Here is a 25802-nt window from a genome sequence, read left to right on the forward strand (position 1 = left end):
CCCCCACCTCTCCTATCCCTCGTAACCAACAAAGATTGTTACTGTGTGTAAACTTTTTCATGAATTTTTAAAGTAGAGGTCTCATACAATATTTGTCCTTTTGTGATTGACTTATTTCACCCAGCATAATGTCCTCCAGTTTCATTCATGTTATGAGATGCTTCACAGATTCATCATTGTTCTTTATTGTTGCATAGTACTCCATTGTGTGTATGTACCATAGTTAGTTTATCCATTCATCTGTTGATGGGTATCTAGGTTGTTTCCATCTTTTTACTATTGTGAAGGACCATGCCGCAATGAATATGGGTGGGCATATGTCTGTTCGTATGACGACTCTTATTTCTCTGGGATATATTCCTAGGAGTGGGATTGCTGGATTGTATGGTATTTCTGTTTCTAGCTTTCAAAGGAAGTGCCATAACATTTTCCAAAATGGTTGTATCATTTTGCATTCCCACCAGCAGTGCAAAAGAGTTCTGATCTCCCCGCACCCTCTCCAACATTTGTTAGTCCAGTTTTTTTGATTCGTGCTAGTATTGCCGGGGTGAGATGGTATCTCATTGTGGTTTTAATTTGCATTTCTCTAATGGCTAGTGATCGTGAGCATTTCCTCACGTGTCTATTGGCCATTTGAATGTCTTCTTTGGTGAAGTGTCTGTTCATTTCCTTTGCCCAATTTTTAATTGAATTGTCTTTTTGTTGTAGAGGTGTTGGATTTTCTCGTCGATTATGGAGATTAGACCTTTGTCTGACTTGTAACGTCCAAAAATTTTTTCGCAGTCTGCGGGTTCTCTTTTCACTCTTTTGGTGAAATCTTTTGATAAGTTTAGTCTCGTTTTGTTTTATGGGCCTATCTAATCTTTGGCTGAAGGGTGAACCTCAGGAGTGACTTCATTACCAAGCTAAAGAGTGTCCGGGGGCCATAATCTCAGGATTTCTCCAGTCTGTCAGACCAGTAAGTCTGGTCTTCTTTTGTGAGTTTTAATTTTGTTCTACATTTTTCTCCAGCTCTGTCCAGGACCCTCTGTTGTGATCCCTGTCAGAGCAGTCAGTGGTGGTAGCCGGGCACCTTCTAGTTGTACTGGACTCAGTCTGGTGGAGGCCGTGGTAGTTGTGGTCCATTAGTCCTTTGGACTAATCTTTCCTTTGTGTTTTTGGTTTTCTTCATTCTCCCTTGCTCCAGATGGAGTGAGACCAGTGGAGTAACTCAGATGGCTGCTCACAAGCTTTTAAGATCCCAGATGCTACTCACCAAGGTAGAATGTAGAACATTTTCTTTATAAACTATGTTATGCCAATTGATCTAGATGTTCCCTGAGACCATGGTCCCCACAGCCCTCAGCCTAGTAATTTGGTCCCTCAGGGAGTTTGGATGTGTCTATGGAGTTTCCATGACCTTGCCTTGGACAAGTTGTGCAGGCTTCCCCAGTGTTGCACAACACATACTTTCGGGGGACACAATTCAATCCGTAACAGAGAAGAAGAAGAATAATAAACATTTGTTGACTCATATTATGTGTCTTACATGCATTAGCTCATTTAACCCTCACAACCACATGAGACAGATACTTGTTATTAACACCATTTTAGGGTCCAGGAAATTGAGACAGAGGGGTTAAGGAGTCAGGTAAGCGGCATGACTGTGATTTGAACTTTGCACAAGCTGTTTCCTCTTCCTGGAATGCTCCCTCCCGCACTCTTCTGAGGCTGGTTCCTTCTCACCTTTCAGGTCTTAGCTTAAACATTAGTTTCTCAGAGAGGCCCCATGCCCAGCCTGTCATAAGCAGGTTCCCCTTGTTATTCGGAATCTCAGCTCTTTTAGTCCCTTCATAGCATTTATTACCAATTAAATTTCTTCCTACTTAGTTTTTGGTCTTCCACAGTAGGATCTAAATTCCATTAGGGCAGGGACCACGTCTGTTTTGTTCACCACTCTATTTCCAGTACCTTGCATAACCAAACCAAACCAAACCAGTTGCTGTCCAGTCGATTCCGACCTACGGCAACCCTATGTGTTGCAGAGTAGAACCGCGCTCTGTAGGGTTTTCAAGGCTGTGAATTTTTGGAAGCAGATTGCCAGGCCTTTCTTCCGAGGCATCTTCTGGGTGGGTTCAAATTACCAACCTTTCTTAGTAGTTGAGCACTTAACTGTTTGTGCCACCCAGGAACTCCTGTACCTTGTATTGTTGTTGTATGCTGCTGAGTCAAACCAATAGGGACCCTATAGGACAGAGTAGATCTAGTCCATAGGGTTTCCAAGGCTGTAAATCTTTACATAAGCAGACTGCCACATCTTTCTCCCTCACAGCAGCTGGTGGGTTTGAACTGTCGACCTTTTGCTTAGCAGCCGAGCGCTTAACCACTGTGCCAGCAGGGCTCCTTGTACCTTGCATAGGGCCTGGCATATAGTAGCTGTTCAATCAATAGCTGTTGAACGAATAAATGGATATTGACTTCAAAATTCATTATTCATTTTCATAATCATTCTACTATACAAACAGTATATAGAAATACCCCATTTAAGCATAAAACCAAAATGAGACCTGTTGCCATCTAGTTGATTTCGACTTACAGTGACCCGATAGGACAGAGCAGAATTGCCCCATAGGGGTTTCCAAGGAGCAGCCGGTGGATTCAAACTGCCGGCCTTTTGGTTAGCAGCCAAACACTTAGCCAATGCACCACCAGGGCTCCAATACTGTATTATTGGCTCAGGTTGGTACCCAGCAACAAGCTTGTTTTTCTATGTATTCCTAGAAAATCTTAAACAACGACAACAGATTTATGGGAGAAGAAATATACATTCCCACCAGCAAAAAATAAATATATTCAGCATGATAAAAAGCCAACTTGAACTGCCACATACAAAAAATGCACCTGGGTGTGTTGTTGGAAACACATTTATTGCAAGAATTCAGTGTCAAAAATTTTTTACAAAAATATGCCACTGGTACAAACAACTATAAAAAACAATCAGTTCATCATGCAAGAAAAGTGTGCAAATAATTTATACAGAAGGACTCAGCTCACGCAATATTAAATAAACATCTTTGCATGTAACTGGTCTAACTTTATACTTTTAGTTAGACAATGTTCAACTCCATAGAATATTTTTCGTTAAAAAAAGTACATGAGAGCTTCTAAGCTTAGGCGATGGACTGTCAGATTCACCCCTCTTTTAGCCAGGGTGATTGGCACTTGGTAGAATAAAGAGTTCCCACGTGTAGAGCGCTGCTTGGAGACTTCTGTTTAACAGACTTGTGCATCGTTAATTAAACAAACACATCTCTACTCAAAGACAGAAAAAGCCGTATTCAAACTCCAGAAGTAATGTTGTAGCAGATGGAATTTCAAGGGAGTTCATAGTTTTTGAGCAGCCATCCATTTTTGGGCAAATGGAGCAAGGCAGAAGTTTTGAGAGATTTGTCAGGAAGATCTGTTTGCTGCGTGAGTTCAAGGACACTTTGAAAAATGCCCAGCAGACAGTCTTTTGCTCCTCTCTGCCTCATACAATAATTCCCCTTGGTTTAGTGAAGGCGAGGTTTAGCAGAGAGTGGACTTCCACTAGAACGGAAGCTCACTGGATCTCACAGCTGGTACCAGAGGATGGGGAGATAGAGAGAGTGGATTAAATGTACCTTTCAGCCTGAGGGGACAGGACATACCTGCCTGGTTACCCTCAGAACCTCAGTTTCTAGAAAGTAAGCTGGCTGCTCAGCCCTTATCTTTATAACAGCCATCTTTGTAATTAAAATCAAAGTACCCAGGGAAAAATGAATTTGTCAAAATACACTGCTTACCTTACGGCAACAGGTTGTACTCACTAAAGTGTGTCCTCACAATAGCATCAGATGTCTGTAAAAAAGTTAAGTACCTCCTTAACATTCCCAGTAAGAATGAGGAACTTAAAATGTTTGGAAAAGTTAGCAGCCAGGTACCCAACACTGGGCAGCTGCAGGTGCCCTCCACAGTGGAGGTCTTGAGAAGAATCACATCCAGGCTCTCCCCCAGAAAGCCTCATTATGTCAGTAATAAACCTTGGGTGGGGGGAGAATCACATCTGGACTTCACGTCTCCAACCATGCCAAAAGGTGCTGGGGTGGGAGCCTTCAGGAGCCCGCGGGTTTACCCATAGCCACTGGGTATCAGGTGGGCTGAGGCAAGTTCCCTGAACATTCTAGGTATGTTTCCTCATCTTGAGAGGCAGACAGCATGTCATCTCTAATATCCCTTCCAGGTATAAAGTCTGGGGTAGGAATTTCCTTCCCTTGGGAAACTATGGAGTGTTTACTCTCCTTAAGAGAGAAGAGAGCATCTACAGAAAATGTTAAGTTTAACGGGATCGTGATCCTGTTTGTTAAAGACATCCATGGCCCAAGATATATCAAAGAGTGACGTCTCTCCATTTGCCTGGAGGTTCAGAGTGTTTCTGAGGTCTGTTTAAACACTAACAGAATTTTAGGCCAGTATCCAGTCAGAAGGGATGGTTCACAGACTCAGATACTTGGAAACAGATAAAAAACAATAGATGTCAACATATAAAACAATGATCTAGTTTAGTTTGGAAAAAAATCACGCATAAAATTAGTTAGAAAAATTCACACATAAAAGAGAGTGTTTGCGTAGCAAGACATTATTGCCCTACAAGCCTGGCAGAAAGATATAAACTCAGATGCATATTTTATAATAAACATGTTACTGAACACTAAGAATTATATACTGTAGAACATCTTTGAAGTGATTTACCTTCTTGTAAATCACACCATTGCTGAGACAAATGAAATACCAAGCTCTTTCTCTTCTCCCATATAAAAACTCCAGAAACAAGGCGCCTCTGTTAATAGCAAGCTCCTCATGGGAAACGGTTTGTGAATCCACAAAGATGAGAACTGTGGCAGTAACACAACACGCACCCATTCCCTTACTTCACAATCACGAGTAAAGCCAGCTCTTGTGTTGAGTTTTGCAGTGTAAACCGAGTCCATCTAAAATATCTCATCCGGTCATCAAGCCATGTCAACATAAAATTGATCATACTAAACAAATACCATCTCAGAACTGATAGACCCAGGAGTTTTTTTTTTTAACCTTGTACTTTAGTTAGCTTCTGCTATCCTCCTATTCATCTGATTCATCTAAGTAACAATGTTGAGGAATAATGCCATCTTGTTTAAAATATCATCGGATTTTTTTCTAGATCTTGATGTATAGCGAGCACTCCTAAACTTCACATATTCTTTCCCCAAAGGCTGTTGTGCCTTACTCTCAAGAGACACTAGGCTCAATGTTCAGAACCTTTGAGTTGCACCAAATCATAATGTCCCTGTGGATCTGCCCAGCCTGCCGTGCACAGAACTCTTCTCTGGAAGAGTTTTGTCTTTTTAACTCACTTTACTTTCATATGAGGCTCTGGCCATGCTTAAACACGTACCATGTGGTGCTAACACAGATACTGTGTTGTTGTGAGCTTCCCCATTGTCCCCATACAAACCACAACATCAGAGATACACCGTTTCTACTCCTTTCCCTCTCCTCCTCCACCTGCCATTTCCTTCTTTATTCTTCCCTTCCAATGAAAGAAGACCACAGATGTTGGTTTCTTCTTTTTTTCCTTAAAATTCTTCTTTGACTCTGTCCTATACCAACTCTAATAACTCCACAGAAGCTGGGGAGAGCCCAGAGGCACCATCTTGGCAAACGTTTTAGAAAACTGTAACCCTGTCACTTGGGGTGGGAATCCCAGGGTGGTGCAAACGATTAAGCATTTAGCTACTAACTGAAAGGTTGCCAGTTCGAGTCCACCCAGAGGCACCTTGGAAGAAAGGCCTGGTGATCTACTTCTGAAAGGTCACAGCCATGAAAACCCTACAGAGGGCAGTTCTACTCTGAAACACATGGGGTCGCCATGATTCGGAATAGACTCTATGGCAACCGCTATCGCCTGGGGGTAGGGATCAGTCTGCACAAATGTGCATTGTTGCCTCTAGTGGGAAATCATTTGCATTGCGGACAGTCCAGATGAGCCTGCTTCACCAGTTTTGTGCTGACTGCCCAAAGCAGGCAACATTTCTGGGGCTGCAAACCTGGCGGTGCCAAGGAGTCCCACATACTTGATCAGCAAGAAGAGGCAGAGGCCATGATTGGTGGGTAAACACGGAAGGCCGTGAACCCCTAAACCTAAAAATGTCACTCAAAGTCGAAGGTTCCAGAGCTCTTACACCAACGGCAGACCCAACTCCTTCCTTAAGGAAACTCAGAAGTTCTGAGAAAACCTGGCTGAATTATGGAAGAGCTAGTTTTTTATTCAACAGTCCAGGCTATGCATTCTCCATGTGAAATTTGTTCTTGCGGGGACAAAAAAAAAACTTAGATATTACAATGGTTTGTGGCCCTCCCCAAATTAGCCCTACCTGACAAAATCTTATTAATATTTAATGTATCTCATTAGACAGAATTTAATTTCAAAGTAATTTTTCTTCTTATGGGGGTGATAATGAGAAAAGGATTGAGAAACACTGGTCTAGGTACAAACATTGCCAAGTGAGGAGATGAGGAGACCTGAGTTGGGATTCACTTCCCTTCTGCATGCTGGTACTTGGGTTGTGCATTATTGAGGGGAAGGGTGTGAAGAGGGTATTGCATCCTGAGCTTGTCCCTTGCCTTGTTTCTGTACCTGCTTAACCGTCTTCCCTCTCTTCCTGATCACTCTAAATCCAGGTTTAACCCCTAAAGATACACTGTTCCTCAACAAGAATGTGAGTCAAGTTCCTATTTCTACTTCATGTTATTCGCCAAGGCATGCAGGGGTGGCAACTTTTTTTTGCACCCCACCTCCAAAAAAAGAAGAAGAAAAAAAAAAAACTGCAAAAATATGTACATTGTTGTAGAAAAGCAATGTGCTATAAAAAGTAAAAAAACAAAAACCCATTTCCCACTCTCCCAGGAATATTTGACAATGAAGTGTTGAGATTGCTATCCTTTGCCTTCCAAGATCCCCTGGGGTCTATTTTAACTACCCAGCCCTCAAGCGAGTTTAAGATGAACTCTTGTACCTTCTCTCCTTATTTGGCTGGACCTCCAGGCTTTATTTTATCACCCTTGTAAGAAGCCCTAGCTCAGGATGACTAAATTTTGATGTTGGACATAAAGAAAGCTCCTTAGCTCATCAGCTCCCCAAGGGGAACAGCAGCTGGTAAAAGGCTTAATTGGCTGATGCGTAACACCTGTCTCACAAACCTTTATCAGCACCTGGGCTCCAACCGGTCAGCTGAGCTACACCAACCCATGAAGATACCAAGGAAGCCCAGACAAGTGAGGAAGTTAAATAGAAAAAAGGAAGTCTTCACAGCTTTGGGGGTGACTAATTCTCTTTTTTCTGCAGCAAGACTTCCTTTGGGACTGTCTTTAATTGTCATTCAGTTTCCCCAAATGAGCTACATAGAACATGAAAGGGGAAAAGGCATGAGCTTTGGGGTTGTTCTACGAAAGGGGCAACTCCAAAGGGCGCCCTGTTCCCCTAAAAAGGAAGTCTGAAACAAGATAAGGATTGCTTCCAACATCTCTTTCCACTTTTAAATCACTTTTTCTAGTGATGAAAAACTTAGAAGCAAAATGGACACTGCCTAGTGGACAAGGTACTTTGTCAGAACGCTGTATGTTTTCCGAGGTAGACTATTGTGTGGTATCTTTGTTAGGTAACGCCTTAAGTGCCAGGCAGGTTAACAATGGGCGGTGCTTCTTTGCCTTTTCAAAACAAGCACAAAATCAAAACCGAAAGCCCAGGAATTTCTCATACGTAGTTGTAGTTGCTGTTCTTCTTCTTTTATACAAACATTCACATTGTAAACAGAGTGTTCTGTCTTGTATTCGAGTTTTGCTTTTCTTCCACATCTCTAGGGAACTATAAAGGAGTTTCAGTGAACATACAGAGAAATCCATTTTCATCGCTGAAATAAAATGCCTGCCCTTACAGTCTTGCTGGCAAATTGTTAGGAAAAAAAGTTTATTTACAGTGTTTCTGCTTTTCTGCTTTTCCATACCAATTCTACTGAGAAGTCCGTAGTCTTAAACTCCCAGTCAGCAATTGCATCTCTGTCCTCCAAAGTCCTCCCATTGACTTATCTCAGGAGTTTTGAGCCAATGTATAAACGTACGGATGAGCCGTGGTGGCGCAGTGGTTAAGCGCTTGGCTGCTGACAGGTTGGCGGTTCCAGCCTGCCAGCCGCTCTGTGTGAGAAAAATGCAGCAATCTGCTTCTATAAAGGTTTACAGCCTTGGAAACCCTATGGGGCAGGTCTACCCTGTCCTATAGGGTCGCTACGAGTTGGAATTCGACTTGACAGCTGTGGGTTTTGTTTCTGTGTGAATGTACACTATTTACAAACGAAGCGTCCAAACTCCATATTCCCAACTATCCTTTCAGCAGGGGACATTCTGAAGTGCTGTCATGTGCTGGGAGTCAGAACTTGAATAAGTTGATAAAGTCCTGGGGTGAAAGTGAAACGGAGCAGCTCTCGGGGTTATTGGCCGTGCATGGATGGTCAGTGCCCTGGAAAGGAACATGGAGGTTAGGTTTGAGTTCTCAGAGGCACCTCGCTGGCTTTTAACATCATAAGGCATTGCCCAACCTCAAAACAACATTCCTCGGTCAAGAATGTCACAGGCTGGGAAAAGCTAAAGAGCTGTGTGCATGTAAGTGTACACACATGCCTATGTATACAGAAATAGGAGAATTTGGGAGGGGGTAAGGCATTGGTGGTTCAGGAATACAATTTTCACGACCTGGGTTCGATTCCTGGCCAATGCACCTCAAGCGTAGCCACCACCTGTCTGTCCATGGTGGCTTGAGTGCTGCTGTGATGCTGAACAGGTTTTAGCCGAGCTTCCAGACTAAGATGGACTAGGATGAAAGGCCTGGCAATCTACTGCCAAAAATCAGCCAATGAAAACCCTAAGGGTCACAATGGTCTGATCTGCAACAGATAATGGGGATGATGCAAGACCAGGCAGTGTTTCTTTCCATTGTGCATGGGATCGCCATGAGTTGGGGGTCAACTCAAAGGCAGCTCACAACAACAACAATGAATTACAGGAAGAAGTAAATGTACTGGAATGAAACAGATTAAGGTGTTTGAAAGTCTCTCCCCAGGGTCTGAATCAGTTGGGGGCTACAATAAGGATTAACGGAGAAGGATTTGGCAATGCAAGCTGGGCCCCTGGTGGCTCTTAGGGGCTGAGCTAAGTGTCTGTGGCAGCCACCTCTGAGACACGTACCTTCCAGGAAAGGATGTGGCAGTGTCTGCAAAGTTGAAGGGTGTCTCCATACTGCTCTTTCCTTGGGTAACATCGGACAAGTTTAAAATACATCTTCTTCCAATCCAGCTGCCCTTTGTCCGACAAAATTAATCGCTTGCGGATCTAAAGATCAAATGAATAAAAGTAGCTGCAGTAGAGCTCATCAACAAGATGGTTTGTGGTTTTCTAGTTCCGAAGATTTCTGCCCTCGCCCCCTATTTTCACTTCTGCCCTCCAATAGCCAGGGAAAAACCAGCCAAGATATAAAGAAGTAACTTATTGGCTCTCCCGAGTTAAACAGTAGCTTTTAACCAGTCTTTAAAAGAAAGAGGTGGCTGGCGACATCTTATTAGTGATCTCTGCTAAACTGCATTTGGATGGTCCTTGAACGTTTAGGTGATCTCAGTAAACAATTTCAATTTTTCTTTGCTATAGACACGAGTGATTATTTCCAGATAGATGTGGTAACTGCTTGGCACCTTGGCTCTATTTTATATCTAAATATTAGTGGCTTCACGAACAGAACTTGTTGAACTAACATGTCTATATAAAGAAGCTGAGGAAAAAAAAAAACCCAAACCAAAACAACCTTGAGGCAGCGTGACAAATGGAAACAAGCCTAGAGTCGTGTCACAAGGCCCAAGTTCAAAGTCAAGGCCAGTTTCCTCACCCAGAGAGCCACTCAACAATTTGGATATGTCACTAAGCCATCTGTGGCCTTAGTGTCTTCCTCTGTTTAAAGTGGGCATGATGGCACCTACTTTCACTGGGCTGTCAGAATAAAATGAAACAACGTCTGTAAAAGCACTTTAACTATAAAGTACCATACAAGTGTAAGTTATTTTGTTAGATGAAAAAAGGACTGATGCCAATTTATGAATTTTTTTTGAGCAACTTATGAAATGTGAATTTTTTTTCAATCAAAACCACCCACCCACCCAGCCACCTGCCCCCCCCCCACACGCGCGCGCATTATTTAGAAACTCCAGGGACTGTCATTTTCCAGTTAAAGCAGGGGCCCTGTAGGGTGGGCACCCACACCTCACGTTTAAGAAGGATGCACAGGAAGCTTGAGGGTGGGGGTGAGGAGGGACAGCAGGAGGAAAGCCCGGGGGCCCACCGACCTGCCGCTCGGAGAAGTGGTACTGGCATAGCCTCTTCCACAGCAGCCGGTCCTCACTGAGCGCGTGCAGGTCAGGGGCAGCCTGGCCCAGGCTGACCAGGTCGCGGCCGTCGCTCAGTCTCTGCATGATGTTCAGTTGTAAACACAAGGGCAGGTCGGTGAAGGTGAGACCTTTGAAGGCAGGCTGAGAGGAGAAGGGTGGTGTTAAGTTGAGGGGGCGAGAGCAGGAACTCACCAGGTGACACCCTCACAGACACAGTGGGACCCTCACTTTCCACTGGAGGTGGTGTAAAAAGAACACTGGCTGGGCGAGCAGCACCAGTGGATTCCGGGCTCCCTTGGGAAGTCTGGGATTCAGGTTTCCCATGTGCAAAATGAGTGGCTTTAAAAGACTCTTAAGATTCCTTCCTGCTCTGACAATCAGGCTTGGAGCGGCTTCAGCCTCCTGTTTCATCAGAAGTGTCTGACTTGACAATTTATACTGTTCGTTCTACCTCAAGGGGTCCAGGTGGCACAACAGTTAAGCACTTGGCTGCTAACCTACCAGCAGCTCCGCAGGAGAAAGACTTGCTCTGGTAAAGATTACAGCCAAGAAAACCCTATGGGGCAGTTCGACTCTGTCACATGAAGTCCCTGTGAGTCAGAATTGACTCTATGGCACCCAACAAAAACAATGGTTCTACCTCAGGCTGCTGGGCTGAATTTTCAATTGTTTGCAAAATTCAAGATTATGCTGGACTGCTGAAGGCCTGAGACTTATTTGTCGTTTATCATCTGCTGCTGATCATATGAGTTAATAAAACTGCCATGAGGTTTTCTTTTTGTTTCCAGCACTTCAAAGCATCTACTTTTTTGGTTAAAACTCCCAGGCCAATTATTCCATTAACTCCTATTAAAGGCAAGCACACTGGGCGGAGTGCACGCCTGTCAAATTTGCAAACCTGAGCTTTTCCAAAATCCTTGCCCAGAACACATGCTGAGCTCTGACTCCTGATAAATAGTTAACTCCTTGCATGCTTTTTTCTTTTTGGGATGTAAACATATAAAAGAAAAACAAGTCACACTTATTCCTCCAACCATTTGTCTAAAATCCATTTATGTCCACCCCGGGCCCCCAACATGCTTCAGAACATCGCCTTTCCACACAGTGCCCTGTAACTATGTTTGGTTTTCTTTTCCACAAACCAGTTATCTTTTTCCTTCATCCTTTATTATTTTTGCCAATAAAAATTGTCTCTATAGAATTAGATATGAAAAATCTGAAGGAAAACACCATCATGTGTTGAGAAGATACTGAAAGAACTTGGGCAAATAGAAAGCAATTACTGTAAACGTCACCTTAACATTTTCATGTAATAACATACTTTTTGGTCCAAACTGCTAAAGAGTAAGTTTTAAATTACGATCCAGACTGAAGTAATTAAGTCCTCTCTCTGGTTCTTTCTCTCTTCTGAAGGTTGGGCCTTGGTGTGAAAAACTCTTCAAGGCTTGAAGGGTACCTAGTGCTGGTCTCAAAATAACATAGCTCAGAGCCAAGGAGGGTTGGGAAGGAGGAAGATATAATGGAGTGGGGTACCTGGAGACAGGCCTGGGTTTAATCCCCGAGCTACATCTTACAGGCTGTGAAGCCCAGGTCAAATTATTCTTTCCTACTCAGGTTAACTCTGCTCTTCTATATAATGGGGAAAAGGATATCTTACAGTGTTGCTGAGTACACTGAATGAGATAATGTATATAAGTACTTAGAACCCATACTCCTTGCTGTCGAGTCGATTCCTACTCAGAGCGACCCTATAGGACAGAGTAGAACTGCCCCGTAGGGTCTCCAAGGCTCTAATCTTTACAGAAGCAGACTGCCACATCTTTCTCCCATGGAGCAGCTGGTGGGTTCGAACTGCCGACCTTGCGGTTAGCAGCCAAGCACTTTAACCACAGCACTACCAGGACTCCTCAGTACTTAGCACAATGTCCCCAAAATATTAGCTATTATTATGACTACCACTAACAATTATTCATTAGATGAGTTAATTAATATATGTAAAACACTTAGAAGACTATCTGTCACAGAGCAAGCCCTTAATAATAACAACAGCTAACACATTTAAAACACTATACATCAGGCACCGTTCCAAGTGCTTTCTATATATACACTTATAAAATCTCACACCAGGCCTGTGAGGTAGGTATTTTCCAAATGAGGAAAGCGAGGCACAGGGAGATTGAATAACTTGCCCCAAGTCCTATAGCTGATAAATTTATCATAATCATCCGACTCATGGTGACCCCATGTGTTACAGAGTAGAATTGCTCCATAGGATTTTCTTGGCTGTAATCTTTACGAGAGTAGGTTGCCAGGCCTTTCTTCTGCGAAGAAAGGGTGCTTTTGAACCACTGACCTTTCAGTTAGCAGCGGAGGGCTCAACCATTTGCACCACCAGGGCTCCTTATCACCCATGAGACAGGGCGGTATTTCCCAATTGCGTTCCTCTGACCATGGAACAAGTGCTTCAGGTGGGCAGTGCGAGCAGACTCCCCTCCAAACACTTACTCATTCAACTAACATGTATTAACGCCTCGTACTCTGCACCAGGTACTGGGAATGGAGCAGGGGACGAGATGGGTAGCATCCTTGTCCTCGTGGAGTTCATAAGCCAGTGGATGGTTACAGAAAAGTGACTACACCTATGAGGTAACTTCAGATCACAGTAATTGCTCTGAAGAAGTTGATATGATAGTGGCTTCATTAGACTGGACGGTTAGGAAAGGCTGCTGTGAGGTGTCGTTTGAACTGAGTCCCAGAAGTCAAGAAGAAGCCAACTGTGCCAAGATGAGCACAAAGAATATTCCAGGCAGAGGAGAGGGAACAGCGAGCGTAAAAGCCGCAATGCAGGCACAAGCTTGGTGTGTGCGGAGAAAAGGCTGGCTTGGCCACGATGCAGTGAGCAGAGGGGGAGTGTGATAGACTTCGGTGTTTGATCTGTTCTAAATGAGATTTTATTGGATTGAAAAGGTTTGGAAAAAGCTGGATCATTGGATAAAAAGTTGGAAGAAAGATGGACTACAAAAAAGTTTGGAAACCACTGATGTTAAGAAAGCCTTGCCATTTTAGGAATAAGGAGTCCAGGGTTCTGGCCTCAGTTCTGGCTCCAATTACTGGGAAAGTCATTGGGTTTTTCTGGCCCTTGTCCTTACTCCAATCCCACCCCATTAAGGGTAATAGCAACTATGATGGCCACTTTCTAAGAGTGTTTGTGGATCAGCTAATGGGGGCTTTGTGGAAGTTCAAGGTATGGGGGCAGATGTGGCTAAGGGGGCCCCTATGAGGCAGACAGAGGGAAGTGTGTCCATCTAAATGGATATACCAAGAAGATGGAGGTAAGATGGCCTAGGGACTAATGGGACTTGCTCATTTCTATCACTGGCTGGGTAATTCTCTCTTGGGCTTAGAGAAAACAGTTAAGTTTTCAGTCCAGGCTACAGAGAGAATGCCAGAAATCTGGTAGCAGGTGTCTGTGGATTTTCTGTGAGAGATAAGCTGGGAATTTGAGTCTCAAATTCACACTGTCAAACTATGCCCATACTTGAGAGATGGGAATGGGGTACATTATAAGAATAAATCAGGTAAACATGCATAATAAATACATTCTCTTAAAATAAATCATTGAGACATTTTTTGAAAGATTACCTGTGTATACATGTGTATGCGTGAGTGAGTGAATGGAAAAGAGAAAATTGCAGCCTCAGTGACTCTAAGGAAGTCATGGAACTCTGAGGCTTCTAATTGTTCCCTCTGTTTCAGGGTTTAAGAAACTAAGCATAGAGAAGTTATTAACACAAAACTGAAGGATACTGCATTTTGAAAACTTTACAGAATAAATTACTTAAAAGAGGTCAAAGGGGCTTCTTCATGCTATTGTCTCTCAAGACAGGGCGGCCCCAAAGTTTATCAGCTTGAGTCCCGGAAACCACTTAGAGCAGCAGCGGTGGTCAGTGATTAGATATGAGAGCCAAGTGCTAAGTGAGCTGCCGAACAGCATCTGTCCATTAGTGCGCCTTCCGCGATTACACCAGCGTCCTTCTCACATTTTTCGTGGGCCTTAGTCCCTCTACTCACTAAGAAGACGGCAAACATGGAAGGCTAAGCTATGTTTTGAAAACCAAAAGAAACTACTGATACAGTCTTGTTTAGCTGGGAATATAGGGCCTTTTTTTTTTTTTTTTGCTTTAAGTGAGATTGGCTTATCACTTTTCCTACATATGTGTTCACAGTCTTTAATCAAAGGCTTCCTTTGTCGCAACTACCAGTAAGTTGAACTAGTATCTGGAAAGGTTGGTACCAGTTCTCCAAGCCACTGCCATCACAGCTGTATTGAATTTGAGGCAGCCTACTAAAGGTATAAAGGATGCCGGGTGGTACAATGGTTAAGTGCTAACTGAAAGGCTGGTGGTTCGAACCAAACAGCTGCTCTGTGAGAGAAAAGACCTAGCAATCTACTTCCATAAAGAGTAAACCAGTTAAAAACCCATTGCCATTGAGTCGATTGCGACTCATAGCAACCCTACTGGACAGAATAGAACTGTCCCATAGAGTTTTCAAGGAGTGGCTGGTGGATTCAAACTGCCGACATTTTGGTTAGCAGCTGAATGCTTAACCACCATGCCACCAGGACTCCCCATAAAGATTACCATCTTGGAAACCCTATGGGGCAGTTCTACTCTGTCCTGTAGGGTCGCTATGAGTCAGAACCGGCTTGACGGCACCAACAACAGTAACACTAAAGCTATAAGCCAAAAGTTCTCTAAGAGGAAATGGGCAAAGAGGAGAGGTCTCCAAAACCCACTAGAGCATTCAGTGGTACAATCAGCATCTCTCAAAATGCCAAGTATCCAATTTCCCCACGATGTCTCAATTGGCTTCAATTTCCAATTTTCCCACAATGTTTCAATCCTTCACATACTTTGACCTTATTTTGCCAACTTCTTCCCACCCTTCCTTTATCTGGAAGCCTCCCACCCCACCCTCAGCACCCAGTATAGAGCATCGAACCAGAACAGCCCAGGCTTTTCATCATCACAGGGGATTTAAAGTCCTGGTAAAGCTACCCAGCATCTCTCCGAGGAACCATCCGAACCCTCTGCTGCCAGGAGGAATCTCCACGTTCCTGCTCACCCGTGTGATCTGGATGTTGTTCAGCTGCTGCTGCCAGTGGAGAATCGTCTCCATCCGATGCACCCACATATTAATGTTCCCGACCAGCACAGACTTGCCCACTCTTTGGACCAGCGTACATAAGGACGTGTAGAGAGTCTGGAGTAGTTCTCTTATGAGCCTGATGTTTTGTTGGTCTTCAAGGACTAGAGTGGGGAAGAAAATAAATAAACAAATGAAAGTTATGATACTGGAATGTGCTGTATTTTATAAGTGGGCTTTTCTTCTTCTCCATTCTGCTTGTGTTACCCGGGGGACTGGGTTCTCTTTCTCACAGGTGTGTCTTCTACACTTGACCAGGCTCCTGCACTCGAGGTTAACGGCGTAAGTTTCCACTACCTAGGTTCCTCTTTGCTTTCTATAAAGCCTCCTTCTCTTTTCATTGTTCCACCAGCACCAATGGGTCACCTGATCTGAAAGCTGTTTCTTTTTGCCCAGCGGTGAATGGGGAAGAAGGAAAGAGCAGCGCCTGGGAGCTAGGAGTCTGGGCTCTTGTCCCGTTTGCCTAATTCTCCTTGTGATCATGGGCAGATCACTTCCTCTCATAAGCCTCAGTTTCCTCATGTTTATAATGACTCAGTTGAGCCAGAGACCTCAGGTTCCTTCTAGTTCAAATAGCTTATGAATCTATTCTGCCCTCTACACAGCTTGCTTTTCTAGGCATTTGGAATCCTGAGGCTCAGAAGCCAAGGTCGGGGCACGTGCCTCCAGTGAGAAGTACAAAAGGCTCATAGCAGGGCAGATGGATGATCTCAGTGCAAGGACAGGAGGGTGATGGTCTCACCTGTGTTACAGGCATGAGTCGCACCCCTTTCTGAACTGGAATCTGGTACCCCTGAAGTGCATCTGGAGTTATGCCTTTCCATCCACTCACACTCCTTTAAATCGAATGCCACGTGCGCTCCGTTGGAAAAGCCGCACCCCACCCCCATGCAGATAAAAAGGGGTGAGAGAGTGCGAGAGAGTTCACCTTTCAGTACCACTTTTTCCAAAATGTTCATGAAGTTCTTTTGGGCGATGCCACTCAGGGATGTGAGCTGTGACTTTGCTATCAGTTCTAACAGCTGTGGATAAAAATAGAAGTTGCCAGGCTTAGAATACAGAGATATTTTTCCCTTCTAATCTTCACTTTTGAGTCACATGACACGTAGATACAGACTTGGTTGGGGGGGGAGGTAAGTGACAGGCAGGGCCTCGGTGCAATCAAAAGCAGATGCTCAGAGTGAAAGAAACAGGCATAATTCAAAACCCAGGAATCAGGCTGAGAATTTAATGCTTTTTTCTTTTAAATCTAAAGAGATTTGGCTTCAGCCAAACATTCTACTTGTCCTACTTCAGCAAGTGGAACTGACTTGCTCTGAAGGAAATGAAACCTCCCATGACCTGTGAAATGTTTGATTTCTGCATAATCATCCCCAGCAGGAATTCTTCTGCTCCCACGTGAACTTCTTCCCCATTGGCATTGCCTGCTGTCAAGGCATCTTAACAGCTCAAGCAGTGATGTGCCTTGCCCAAGGAAGTGGCCATTCTTATCCAGATAACGTGGCTTATACAGCATTCAGCAGAAATGTCTATTAATTAGAATCTCTTGTTGCTCTTAACTTTTTGGAGAAAGAGACCAATCACAGGAAGAGAGAGAACAATCTAGGAAGTATGGTATATTTGAAGTCCCTGGGTGGTGCAAATGTTTAAGCACTTGGCTGCTAACTGAAAGGCTGGAGGTATGGGTCCACCCAGAGGTACCTTGTAAGAAAGACCTGGCGACCTACTTCCAAAAAGTCAGCCACTGAAAATCCTATGGAGCACAAGGTCGCCATGACTTGTAGCTGGTCAACTCGACAGCAACTGGTTTATTTTGTTTTATAGTATATATACACATTTCTACTTAGAGGCAATGATATTATAGTGGCTTTAAGAGCTCAGGTTCTTGTAGCTCTTAGCCTTGAGTTCAAGTCTTGATTTGACCACTTATTAGCTCTGTGGCTATGGGCAAGTTACATTTCTTGGTGCCCCAGTTTCTTCATCTATACTAATAATACTTAGAGTCCCCAAGGATGTCATGAGCTTTAAATGAGGAAAGCACATAAATCCTTAGCATAGAGTCTGAAGTAATTAGGTGCTAAATAAAGGTTGGCTTGTTTGTTGAAGGAGTATATATCATTCCTACCACCTTTCACCATCCCCAAATAAAAAAAACTAAAGATAATAAGTTAAGTTGGTGCCTTCTTAGGCCAACCTTTCTTCCCTTCTACAGCAAAATTCTTTACAGATGTGGCAAGATTAAATAAAATAAATAAATAAATAAAATATTCTATTGTTGAAAAATAAAACTTTAGATTGGAAAAGATTTTAGAGATCCCCTAGTTCAACTCACTTAATGGATGAGTGAAGTGGGGCTCCAAAGACTATAAAACCTTACCAACCACCCTATACCAGCAAAAGGACTCAGCAGAGTCCTCAACACAGGAAAATAAATGGACACATCTCATGCTTTCCAAGAGTTATAAAAAAAAAAAGGGGTTGCTATAAAGTGAATATAATTCATTTAATCAGAACCCATCAGCCCCACAACCACAGTTTATAAAGTAAACTAGATGAAGAAAAGCAAGACCCTCTCCTCTGCATTAGAATTTGAATCTCTGCTCCTACAAAACTTTGCAAGGAGTTTCCTCTCCCGGTCAGACCCCAGCCCAACCTCCACTTCAAGGAAAATAAACACTGAATATGCATTGTACTGGGTGCTGACCCAAGACCAAAACAGAACCAGGAAAGTGACATGGTTAAAAATTGGAATGCAGAAGAGACCAGAAATTTTTGGATCAAAGCCTCAGCAATTCAGAGCACCTCTGCTTCCACTGCATATGTTTAAATATTTTGTCCCCAACAAGTCCTTTAGGAGGCTGTCAAGGCACATATAGATTTTTAATTTCTTGGACACAATTTTTTTCAAATTGTTGTTGAAAATATACACAGCAAAATATACACCAACTGAACAATTTCTACATGTACAATTTAGTGACTTTGATTACATTCTTCAAGTTGTGCAACCATTTGCACCTTCCTTTTCCAAACTGTTCCTCTCATTAACACAAACACACTGCCCCCTGAAGCTTCCTATCTAATCCCATATAGATAGTCTGATCCCATACAGATAGTTCTTTAAAAGAGCACAATGCTCAAGGCAGATATTCTTTACTACTTAAGCTAAACTATTGTTTACTACTTAAGTACTTAGGCTTAACTACTGTTTGGTAAACAATACTTCTGGTTTAAGGTTTAAAGATTTATCTCAGGGCAATAGTTTCAGGGGTTCATTCAGCCTCAATGGCTCCAGAAACTTGGACATGATTTTACTGTACATTAGAAAAAGAAAACAAACACAAAACCCTTTTCTTGTCTGGTTTATGCATCTTCCATACATGCAGGGAGAGACGTGGTCGCCTGACCGGGAAGAGGTGAGAAAAGCTGAGGATCACTTGTTAAGCTTAGTACCGGCGATCCAAGGTTGCAAGTCAGGTGCCGACCTGGTGCCCGCTAAGACGGGCAAGAAGTCAAAACATCAGCAGAGACCAACCACGTCCACAGGTGGTGACTGCACAGAACGCCCTCTGCCTTTCTGGATCAGCTCTGCCACCAGCCAGCACATGACACTCAAGAAAGGAGAGAAAAATGGCAAAAAGGGACTGGCCAAAACTTCCATCTATCTCCCTGACCAACAGTGAGATTGAGGAGGTTGAGCCCAGGGTCTATTAATACCCTTAGCCTCTCATGACCAGTACAAAGCAAGACGAAAGAAAACAAAGCCTCAAGTTGCGCTCGGAAGGGCAGTCTGCTGTGCCCCATGACTCATCACTGGGTGGGAGGTGGGTCAAAGCGCTGGGAGGAGAGTGGGGTGGGGCTCAGACTGGAAAGCCATCCCAAACCCAGATTCCATGTGACCACCATCACATGAGGGTGTCTGTTTTAATTTTGTCTAAAAATGCACCAATCACAAGCACAAGAAAACTCTCATGGGTGTGACCATGCATTTGAGGCGAAAAAAAAGCCCTCTGGTCTGAACTAAGATGATCTGTGACTAAGAAGAAGGAAGACGAGGAGGAGGCGGAGGAATATACAGCAAAAACTTGTGAATCCATAGTAGAATGACGTGTCATCTATCCCATGTTTAATTCTATCACAAGGGAAAGTCCCTCTTTCCACTGTCATGCAGCTGTGGGGTCACGAGGAAGAACCCTGGAATAGGAGGAGACCTGGGTTCTCTAGCTGGGTGACCTTTACAACAGTCATTTATTTAGCAATAGTCACTGAGTGCCCAGTGAGTGTCCTAGACTCATGGGGTTTACTGTCTAGTCTATGGTGTGTGTTTAACTTCTTATAATCCCAATTTCTTCATCTCTAAAATGGAAATAAAAAGTCTTTACCTACTTCATAGGGATATGATGCGAGTTAAATGATATAAATATGTAAAAAATCTACTGTAAATGCCAAATAGGAAGGCCTGGAGATCTACTTCTAAAAAAATCAGCCACTGAAAACCCTATGGAGCACAGTTCTAGCCCGACACTCATGGGGTAGGCATAAGTCCGAATCGTCTCGATGGCAACCGGTGGTATTACTATAAGGCGTTATTTCTTCCCCTTTCAATCCGCAGTCTCTCAGTGGAGTTTAAAGTTGCTATCAAGGGTGGGCAAACCTTTCCTGTAAAAGGCCAGATAGTAAATATTTTAGGCCTTGTAAGCCATATGATCTCTGTCACAGCTATTCAACTTTGCCTTTGTAGTCCAAAAGCAACCACAGACAATATGTAAACAAATGGACATGGATGTGTTACAATAAAACTTTATTTACAAAAACAGGTGGAGGGCCAGATTTGCACTTTGGGCCACAGTTTGCCAACCTCTGGCCTATATCATAGAGTTTAAGAGAGGGCTCCAGAGCCAGAATACCTGTCTCTGTTTTTCCATCTGTAAAATATGCATAATAGTACTTACTTCAGAGTTGCTGTAAATATTAAACGTGTTTGTAAAGCACTCATAACAGTGCCTGGTATGAATAATATTCTCGATAAGTTATTATCATTAGCTTTTATTATAATAGAGAGAGTGCTCTTAGGTAAAATGATTGCCATGCACGGAATGGTGAATTAAGAGCTGGTTTAAAGACCTTTCCAAACCTCTCAGAAACCCAAACCCCTTGCTGTCAAGTCAATTCTGACTCCTGGTGACTCTGCAGGACACAGCTAAACTGCCTCATAGGGTTTCCAAGGCTGTAATCTTTATGGAAGCAGACTGCCACATCTTTCTCCCATGGAGCAGCTGGTGGGTTTGAACTGCCAACCTTTTGGTTAACAGCTGAGCACTTAACCACTGTGCCACCAGGGTCCCTTTTAGAATCACTATGTTTCAACTTTATGCATCCTCAACCAAATGCTTAAGTGCTTTCAAATTTTAATATTCCTTTTTGTCATTTTTATTATGTTTGTGATACAACTAATAGCTCTCTCTCTCAAAAGAAGTTAATGATATGTTTTATGTCTTGGTATAGTTGCATCTACCAAGAGGTCTAATTCTGCTCTAAAAAAATATAGCAAGACCATGTATTGTTAAGATCCAGGGAAACAGAGTTGGGAGATTTTTATATGAATATTACATTGTGATCAGTAATCAGCTTTTAACATCATGGGAGAAATCATACCCAGAAAGTGTTACTAGCATGTTTAGTATGAAGCAACCGCTTTGGGTAAACCATTTAGATCTACTTATCACATCAGTATAGGTGGCACAGTGGTTTAGAGCTTGGCTGCTAACCAAAAGGTTGGCAGTTCGAATCCACCAGCCGCTCTTTAGAAACCCTACGGGACAGTTCTTCTCTGTCCTATAGGGTCAATATGAGTTGAAATCGACTTGATTGCAACAGGTTTGGTTGGTTTTTTTGGTTATAACTCTATAGGACCAGACCCAGGAAGCGGTACTGCTGTGGAGCCAGTAGTAAAGAGGACAGAATTTATGAATTTTATCTCTGTGTTAAGAAAGAGAGCTGTGTGCATGCAGGAGTAGGATTGTATCCAGCAATTTGTTGACCAAGATGACTTTGCCAATTGGATTCTTTGCCCCAAGCCACAAGAGAAAAGGAGAGCAGAGAAAAATGTCATTAGGAAACGGCTGTTTTCGACTGGGCAAAATTTAGCTCAGGTGCCAATAATCTGTGGTGGTGTTTAAGGAGAGGGAGGAGGTCGAAGGAGGAGAAGGAGGAGCGCTCAAAGCTCCTCCTGAATTCCACGGTATGGTCCTGCGGGGGCAGCCTGCAGTGACTACAGTGTGCTGTAATAGGAATGATGGGGGGGAAGGGATGGAGGTCACCGCATGCTGAAACCACATCCTGCCCTTCAGCTTTGGCTCATGTTCTTTTTGGAGATTTTGTGAAGGAGAAAAGTCTAGTTGCAAGCAATATCATGTAGCAAATCTTGGAGAGATTTGAGTCGTATGTGGAAGATGAATGGGCAGAAAAGAGATTTCCCTCCTTCTCACTTATCCGCATAAAAAGTAGGTTTCTTAAATCCTCTTCCCTTTAGTTCATCCCAGCATTCATATTTTACAAAATCCATCAGTTCACGTCACTTCTCTGCTTGTTGTTAGTTGTCACCAAATTGATTCCAACTCATGGCGACCCCACGTGTGCACTGTAGATTTGCTTTGTAGGGTTTTCACGGCTATGACCTTTCGGAAGCAGAATACCGGCCAGCTGTCATCTTTATCTTATTATGGTGTCACTGTTTTCCACGGCACTTATTAAGAGCTTGGCTGCTAACCAAAAAATCAGCAGTTCGAAAGCACCAGCCGCTCCTTGGAAACCCAATGAGGCAGTTCTACTCTGCCCTATAGGGTCGTTAGGAGTTGGACTCGACTTGATGGCAATGGACTTTTTTGTGGTGGGGGGTAATATTTACGGGAGCAGATCACCAAGTCTTTTCTCCTGAGGAGCCGCTGATGAGTTCGAACCACTGACCTATTGGTTAGCAGCCTAGTGCTTTAGCTGTTGCACCACAAGGGCCCCTTAAATTACTTATGGTGCAAACATATGGCAAACACTTTCCAGGAGGGCAAGCATCTGAGGCCTAGACGGACACTAAACGATTGAGGCTTCGGAAGCCAACGAAAGGCAGCTTCCCTTGCCTGCTAGTTTAATGAGGCAAAACAACTCCAAGGTTGACCATGAGGCCCAAGCCCACTGTGCCACCAGGGCTCCCTATCTCACCTAGAATACTGTTAAATTCCTCCATCTCCTCTGACAGTGGGCTCTGCAGCCTGTGGTACTCATCTGATTGGAAACCATCCCAAGGGGTCCCAGCTTCAGAAACTCCTGCCATTTCTCACATGTTCAATATGCAAGTTGGGTGCCCATAGGAAGACTATGTCTTTTGCAATAAAACCCTTGGTTACATTTAGCAGTGCCTCTGCCTGCGCTGAGTGCCGTGTACTTCCAAGATCCTTATTTACTCAATGGATAACACAGATTAAAAACCTGGACAGTTCTGTCCTGACTTTGAGCTTGAACACTGACAAGCTGAACGAGGAAAATTTTCAACCACATTAATAATCTTCAAGCATGTCAAGATTGGGTAAATATTATTTGCAAGTGAAACATCTTGCTAACTCAGGGAGTTAAAATCCTAAGGATGGCCAAGTTTACACAATTAATTGTATTCTCAGCCGAGAGAAACTTGCCTCCCTGTCTTCCATCCATCCCAGATACTTCTGAACTTACAATGGCGTTCGACTTCCTAATGCATCAATCCGAGCTCTCTTGGGCTCAGTGATTCTGCTTAGATGGGGTTTCCCCTCTATCCCAGCACTCCCCACCTCTACCCTACAATGCTAGGAGGCTGACTGTCACATTACCCTCAGCCCCTGGCTCACCATCAATCCCCTGCACTCCCTTCCTTTCCCATCTCCAAGCTTCTGCTCATGCCATTTGTCCTTGAAAAGCCTTTCACCTGCCTCTCCACCAAGCCAAATCCTTGCCACCCTTCAAGGAAGGAGAATCCTCTTCCAAGACGCTATTTCTAATGCTCCCTCATCCATTCCTCTAGACAGTACCTGTTATGAATTGATCCGTGCCCCCTAAAAAGATATGTTCAAGTCCTAGCCCCTGGTACCTGGGAAGGTGACCTTATTTGAAAACAGTGTCTTTGCAGATGTAGTTAGTTAACGAGGTCATACTGGAGTAGGGTGGGCCCTAATCAATACAACTGGACACTCCTGTGAGTGTCCCCCACTTCTGTGGTCATGCCCCCAGCTCTGCGAGTGTTCCTCCCAACTCGTGCGGGCACCCTGACATTGACCCTGCTTGCCTGAATGCTTATTATGACTGAGAATTCTCAGTGACCTAGACTTTCTCCTGTCAAATCATTAGCAGCCTAGTCAACATCCAGCAAAGGACCCACCCAGTGGCCTCAATGTTAATACCTTGCAGTTGATTTTCACAATTCACAATCATTTGTGCAAGTCAGTTTCAAACAGGCTCACAGCTCGGCTCTTCCGATTTTTTTCCCGCTGCTGTGGTTGGCCTCTTTCTCTCTGTCTCAGCTGCTCTGTCCCAGTGGGAAAAGACACCACTCCCTTTAAGACTCAGGTGGCAGAGAGGCTGCCCTCTGTCAGAGGAAGGCCACCGAGCATGTGCAATGCCAAATTCACCTAAGGCCCTTGTGGCAGAACTCGCGAGAAGGGGCCAGGCTGCTCCCGCACATCAAGACCCACCAGGGGTTTGGCAACAGTGCGCCCTTCATTTAAGGCATAGGGTTTAAATTTGACTCACAGTGCCGTATTTCAGCCCTTCGTTTGCCAAACCGCCAGCAACTTAAACTAAAACAGGTTTTTGGAAAATGCTTTCAGGGGTGGTAGGAATGCAGGAACTTGCTGGAAACATTCAAATGGATGAGGGCCGTAATGCAGGGAAAAAAAATAAGGGTGTGCCTTGATTTACGCTGTGGTCGGACAGCACAAAACAATAACACAACAACGCTCGTCTCTGCTGCAGAGGGACAGAGAAAGTGCGGCTGCCAGTGTTTGCCTGTCCACTAGCACATATGGGTCAGTCTACTCCAGCCAGGAAACTGGTCCTCAAGGTTCTCCATGACCTTTCTCGACCTGATGGTGGCAGCTACAGCTACCATATGTTGTTTGTTGCTGTCAAGTTGACTCTGACTCATGGCGACCCCACATATTACAGAACACAACTGCCCCATAGGGTTTTTTTCCCCCTTTGCCTATAATCTTTACAGAAGCAGATCACCAGGCCTTTCTTCTGTGGCACTGTTGGGTGGGTTCAAACAGCCAATGTTTAGGTTAGCAGCTGAGAGCAAGTCATTTGTGCCACCTAGGGACACTGGCTACCATATAGTTGGCCTTCTTATCAGAGAGAGCTGGGAGTGACAAGATCACAGGGCATCCTGGTATTAAGGCCTCCTCCTGCGAGGAAGTGTATGTGTGTGTGTGCACACGCATACATGCAAGTGTGGGCACACGCACACGTGTGTGCACGCATTTGTGGGTGCACACAAGCATTTCCATGATGATGAAAGACAGCAGGCTTCACGTTGCATTTTGCCATCCAGGCAATGTAGCGCAGGGAGAGAGCCCTGCACCAGAAGTCAAAGAGCCCGGATTAAGCCCTGCCTCCACCATCACCTTTTTTCATTCTCACAAAAATGCATCCATCTAGGAATGATGATCCCAGTTTCACTGATTAGAAAGAGAAAGTGATTTGCAGACAGTCCCACGGCTAATGAGCTTTGAACTTTAAATTGAAATCACTCAATTCAACTTTAAATCTCAGGAAGGCGGGAGAGAGGGGCTATCCCTTTTATATCACTGAATTCTTGCTAGACCATGGTACACTCCTCAGAAGTCATATCTTTTGAATTTAATGCCTCACTGTGTCTTATTTAAAAATTAATTATGCAAAATATGTCACTTGAGATGTTTAAAAAGCTCCAATGCCTGGGACCACGCTGAACTAAGGAAATCAGAAGCTCTAGAAGTGGACCTTATTCTAAAAATTTGCAGGTGATTCCAACATGCAGAGTCACTGGCCACAGCAGCTCACTCAGACAGACGCGAGTGGGCGTGTGGTCTCTGAAACTCTCTTCAGTTTACCCTGAGACCCACTCTCTCC

The 25802-nt window shown here is 43.8% G+C and overlaps 1 protein-coding gene across 1 annotated transcript in view; it reads right to left on the bottom strand.

Moving 5' to 3' along the window:
• Window positions 1-5128: 5128 nt before the first annotated feature.
• Window positions 5129-25802, bottom strand: part of FBXO32 (F-box protein 32) — a 33833-nt gene continuing 13159 nt past the window's right edge. Inside the window, exons 5-9 of the mRNA XM_004372986.2 lie at window positions 16600-16693; window positions 15591-15775; window positions 10422-10604; window positions 9277-9420; window positions 5129-8551 (exon numbers count right to left, since the gene is read on the bottom strand). Coding sequence (XP_004373043.1) covers window positions 8462-8551; window positions 9277-9420; window positions 10422-10604; window positions 15591-15775; window positions 16600-16693 — 696 coding nt within the window. The 3' untranslated portion in view covers window positions 5129-8461. The remainder of the gene's footprint in view (window positions 8552-9276; window positions 9421-10421; window positions 10605-15590; window positions 15776-16599; window positions 16694-25802) is intronic.

This window comes from Trichechus manatus, unplaced genomic scaffold (assembly GCF_000243295.1).
Source record: "Trichechus manatus latirostris isolate Lorelei unplaced genomic scaffold, TriManLat1.0 scaffold00022, whole genome shotgun sequence".
Classification (NCBI taxonomy): domain Eukaryota; kingdom Metazoa; phylum Chordata; class Mammalia; order Sirenia; family Trichechidae; genus Trichechus; species Trichechus manatus.